At 43.8% G+C, this 5,116-nt stretch overlaps 2 protein-coding genes across 2 annotated transcripts in view; one reads left to right on the forward strand and one right to left on the reverse strand.

Annotated features, from left to right (window-relative positions):
- LOC105741542 (signal-transducing adaptor protein 1-like) overlaps positions 1 to 728 on the forward strand; it is a 2,046-nt gene extending 1,318 nt beyond the window's left edge. The window contains exons 2-3 of the mRNA XM_012513668.2: positions 3 to 624; positions 657 to 728. Coding sequence (XP_012369122.1) covers positions 3 to 542 — 540 coding nt within the window. The 3' untranslated portion in view covers positions 543 to 624; positions 657 to 728. The remainder of the gene's footprint in view (positions 1 to 2; positions 625 to 656) is intronic.
- Positions 1 to 4,551, reverse strand: part of Wdr76 (WD repeat domain 76) — a 54,024-nt gene extending 49,473 nt beyond the window's left edge. Inside the window, exons 1-2 of the mRNA XM_004623496.2 lie at positions 4,465 to 4,551; positions 3,453 to 3,836 (exon numbers count right to left, since the gene is read on the reverse strand). Coding sequence (XP_004623553.2) covers positions 3,453 to 3,836; positions 4,465 to 4,527 — 447 coding nt within the window. The 5' untranslated portion in view covers positions 4,528 to 4,551. The remainder of the gene's footprint in view (positions 1 to 3,452; positions 3,837 to 4,464) is intronic.
- Between the last annotated feature and the right edge of the window lie 565 nt (positions 4,552 to 5,116).

The raw sequence follows: 5,116 nt of genomic DNA on the forward strand, positions 1-5,116 counted from the left end.
AGTTGTCTGTGCCCCAACATGGAACACTTCTACCTGGGCAAGTGATTAGACTACATGAAGTCCTGGAGAAGGAAAAGAAAAGAAGGACTGAGATAGATCAGATAGAACAGCTACCAGTTACATCTGTGGAGAAAGAGAAGAAACTAATTGAAGAACATGTGGATGTATTCAACCCTATGCCAGCTTGTTTTTATACAGTTTCCCGGAAAGAGGCAACTGAGATGTTGGAGAAGAACCCTTCCTTTGGAAATATGATCCTGAGACCTGGTAGTGACAGTGGAAACTATTCCATCACGATCCGACAGGAGATAGACATACCGAGAATCAAGCACTACAAAGTAGTGAAAACAGGAGAAAACTACACAATTGAACTAGAAAAACCTGTCACGCTCCCAAGCCTTTGCAGTGTCATTGATTATTTTGTGAAGGAGACTCGAGGAAATTTGCGACCATTTATTTATTCTACTGATGATAACTTTGGCCAAGAACTCAACACTGAAGGGAGAAATGAGAAGTTGAAGAAAAATCCGTATGTTGCATGAAAAAAAACCCAGAAAACTGCCTTCATATACTTTAGGAATTTGTATTTTCAAAAGGAGCATCTCCCTTTTAAAGAGAATTACTGTGCTCGCTTCGGCAGCACGTATACTAAAGAGAATTACTTTCCATTCCCAAGTCACTCATTTGTACTCAAGTTACTCACTTGTACCCTAATAAAAAATGTAGCATCACTTAAAAAAAAAAAAATAGTATATGGATGAACAACCTTTGAGAAGTCATAAGGGCTCTACCCTCTCAACAGTCTTCTAATGACCAAATTTTCTTCCTGCAATAAGGTTGTTAAATGAATTGATCTCTAAATGAGGAATTGTACATAGTATGTACATTACAATATTCAGAACAAAGAGACAAAGGAAACTCCAATTTAATGGGTGTTTTCATTTGTACAACTGACATGTGGTACTGTAAAGTATAACAGAACAGTACAGAATAAACAAGATTTACTTTGCCCAAAAAGGCATTGAGATGCTATAAAAAAGATGTACAAGGGCTAGGGAGATAGCTCAGTAGAATTAGTGCCTGCCTGGCAAGCGCAGGGTTCTGAGTTGAATCTCTAGTACCACAAAAAAAAAAAAAAAAGATGTACAGAACCGTAAGAAAAAGGCAGGTCATAAATTTTGAGCAGCAGGTCAATAAGCCTGAACTATCAGTGCCCAAGTAGACTGATAAGGAAAACCTGTAATCCAGTTACAGATTTTTTTTTTTTTTTCCGGAAAGGGGGATTGAACTCAGGCCCTTGTGCTTGCCAAAGAAGCGCTCATTCTACTGATCTACCTCCCCAGCCCCCGCAGTTACAGAGTTAACAGGGAAATGTGTTGTCAAGTGGGTAACTGTTATAAACTTGTGAACTTTCTCTCTCTCTGGCATAAATGTTCTGCCTTGCTGTGTGACAATGCACCAGGAAGACTCTCACCCCATGCTGAGCGAAGACCAGTGCTAAGATCTTGGATTTTCAGAGGAACATAAACATCTGCTCTTTATAAAATTTTTTTTTTCTTTTTTTTGGTCTTTTTGAGACATGGTCTCACTATGTAGTTCAGGCTGACCTGTAAACTCACTTTGTAGCCTAGGCTGGTCTTGAATTCAAAACAATCCTCTTACCTCAGCCTCCCAAGTGCTGGGATACAGGCATGTGCCACCAGGCCCAGTCCTGCTCTTTATAAATTACTTGGGATGTGACATCACACAGTACTGGGGGATCCTTCCCAGTAACTCAAAACCTCAGCCTAATCATGAGAAAATAACAGACCCAAAATAAAAGACAGGGGCTGGAGAGATGGCTCAGTGGTCTAAAGCACCTACTTGAAACAAGCTTGGCAAAGCACAGGGACCGCGGTTCAGTCCTCCAGCACCACATGCCAGCCAGCCCCGCCCCCTGGTGGGCTGAGCTGGCCACACACACACACAATAAATAAATGTAATAAATAAAAATAAATATTTAAAAAAATAAAAGACAGTATCCACAATAACTGTCCAGTATTCTTTTTTTTTAATTATTTATTTATTTGTTTATTTATTTTTGTGTGTGGCCAGCTCAGCCCACCAGGGGGCGGGGCTGGCTGGCATGTGGTGCTGGGGGATTGAACTGCAGTCCCTGTGCTTTGCTTGGCTTAGCTTGTTCTAAGTAGGTGCTTTAGACCACTGAGCCATCTCACCAGCCCAACTGTCCAGTATTCTTCAGATCTAACACACACTGGAGGAGACTATAGAGACCCTCCAGGTAGTAGACAGAAAAATAATGGTTTCCTCAGTGGGTCCTGCAAAAATCAAATTCCTTCCAAGGTCAAAATAAGCACCTGCCTGTCAAGTACAAGGTCCTGAGTTCAATCTCCAGTACCGCAAAAATCAACCAATCAATGAATCAATCAATTAATCCTGGGGCTGCAGAGATAGCCTGGCAAGCACAAGGACTGGGTTCAATCCCTGGCACCACATGTTGTGTGAGCTGCATAGTAAGAGACTGTACCAAATACATAAATTTAAATAAAAAAAATGAAAATTCAGGGAATGTTGAAGATTCCTTTTAGGGGTGGGGGAATGTTAAGATTCTTTAAAAAAAAAATTAAATTCTTATTTCATAATTTTTCCTAACTTCATGTTGTTTCCCTAGTTTGTCAACTCTTTTCACATCATATTATTTTATTTTATCCTGTATAAAAGTTGTCACAATATTCCTGGTAGGTTGTAGAAGCCAAAAACTTACATACCAGCTGAGCCTGGTAGCAGAATCTGTAATGCCAGCACTTTAAAAGGTTGGGGCAGGAAGATCACAAGTTTGAACCCAGCCTGGGCTGAGTTCAAAGCAAAACCCTTTGTCAAAATGAAACAGACTGGGAATGTGGCTCAGGGCAAAAGCCCTAAGTTCAATTCCCAGTACTATAAAAAATAAAAAATTTAAAAAATAAATTTAGGTGACAAAATAATTTGATTTGAGGAAGGGCCCTTGTCAACCATAGTTTTCAAATTTCTCTTTTCTTTTCTTTTCTTTTTTTTTTTTTTTTTGGTGGAACTGGGGATTGAACTCAGGTCCTTGTGCTTGCCAGGCAAATGCTTATTCTACTGAGCCATCTCCCTGGCCCCTCTTTTCTTTTTTTGGAGACAAGGTCTCCCTATGCAGTTCAGGATGGCCTTATGTTTACTTTTTTGTAGCCCCCAGGCTGAGCTCAAACTTGCAATGATCCTCCTTTATCAACCTCCCCAGCACGGGAATTACAGGCCTTCGCCACCCCAGCCAGCAGCCAGGTACAGCTGGGATGGCATGCTGGTACAGGGATTGAACTCAGAACCTTACACTTTCCAGACAGGTGCTTATGCCTCTGAGCTATCTCTCCAGCCTATAACTTTCAAACTCCAAAACAGTAAGAAAACTTGGAACTACTAATTAAACTTACCATGTCTGGTATGATATCTTCATCACTGCTCTCCATGTCAACACTCAGAATGGTGGCAGCTGAAGGGCTCTCGTGTCCTGGCTTGCTGCTTTCAGTATGAACATCTAAGGACAACTTTTGCAGAGAAGATTCTGCCTTGGAAGGGATGACTTTCATCTTTGGAATTAAAATTTCTTCACAAGCTTTTAGTTCAGTCTTCTGACATACCATCATGCAGTTGGAATTCTTTTCTGACAGAGATTTGGAATGTTTAGGTTGCTCCAATTTGTAATCACTGAGGGAGAAGGGGGCAAGACAAACCTTTGCTGTTTTTCCTAAAACTGTGGTCTGTACTGGTCTCAGAGAGGCATAAACGATGTTTTGATTTTCTTTAAATTCATTCACCTATTCAAGTCAATGAAGAAAAACGGTGTTAAAATCCCAGGTTCCAAACCTTTTCCATAGGTTCTTTAACAGGTCTGTGTAAACAAATCTAACTCCTGTTTCCTAATGACAGCATCTTTCAAGTGAATAGCAATGTAAGGAAGCCTTTCTCCTCCAAAATGTAAATGCGTCATTTATTAACCGAAATGAAATCATTGACTCTACTGGGCAGAGACTGCCCACGTGAATCTGCCAAACCTACAACATAATGCCTAGCATCGGGCAAAGCTGGTGGCGCACAGCACGCTTGGAGGCTGAAGCAAAAGGATCATGAGCTTTATTTAGCCCGAAGTTGGGTAACTCAATGACTGAGACCTTGTCTCAAAATTTAAAATAAATAAAAAACTAAACACGCTGGGCTGTAGCTCGGAGCGAAGGCCCTGGATTCAATCCCCGGTACAAAAAAAAAAAAAAACCCTAGCTAGAGGTGACTGCTCCCAAGGCAAACAAGCGCGGGGCTGAGGGGAGGACCCAGTCAGAGTCTGCCGCTACCTCTCCAGGGACAGAGCTTCACCACTGTCGCCTGGTTTCTTGTAGGAAAAGCCAACCCCGCAGAAATCTCCCGGGGACGACACGCAGCCAGCCTCACCTGCGCCTCGGCCCGCAACCCAGAACCCGCCTTCCTCTCGCCGTCCTCGCCAAGCCGCGACATCTCCTAGCAAGCCGAGGCCGAGTCTTCCCGCCAAGAGCGCGCGGGAACCGGCGGAAGGGGCGGGGCAAACCGCAGGAGCGCGCGGGCTGGGCCGGAAGGAGGGGCGGGGCCAGCGCCTCGGTCCCGGAAGTGGGGGCAGACGACCGGAGCCAGGGACTTGCTAGGTCTCGGGTTTCCGCTCGTGGGTTCCCTGCGTGGCGATGGCGGTGCTGGTTCTTGCACAGACACACTGGCGCTTGCTCCTAAAGGACAAAACCGCCATGCAGGGTAAACCTGGAAAAGACTCAAACAGCTGCCGATCGAAGGGCGCAGGAAACCAGTCAACAAGCACTCACCCGCCCCACCCTCCATGTCACTCACCTCCAGAGAAGCACTCCCTGTGGCCACTGTGTTACCTCCCCAGGCGGGGGCTCGTGTAGGTTTAGTTTTGTTTGTTTGTTTGTTTCTTGGGGTGTTTTGTTTTTGTTTTTGTTTTTTGCAGTACTAGGATTGAACTCAGGACCTTGCTGAGCCTGCCAGGCAAGTGCTTAAGCCCGCTGAGTTATCTCCCCACCTCCGCGTTTCTACCTTTTTATTCTTTTTTTTTTTT

The sequence above is a fragment of the Octodon degus genome, unplaced genomic scaffold, assembly GCF_000260255.1.
Source record: "Octodon degus isolate 3935 unplaced genomic scaffold, OctDeg1.0 scaffold00002, whole genome shotgun sequence".
NCBI classification, from domain to species: domain Eukaryota; kingdom Metazoa; phylum Chordata; class Mammalia; order Rodentia; family Octodontidae; genus Octodon; species Octodon degus.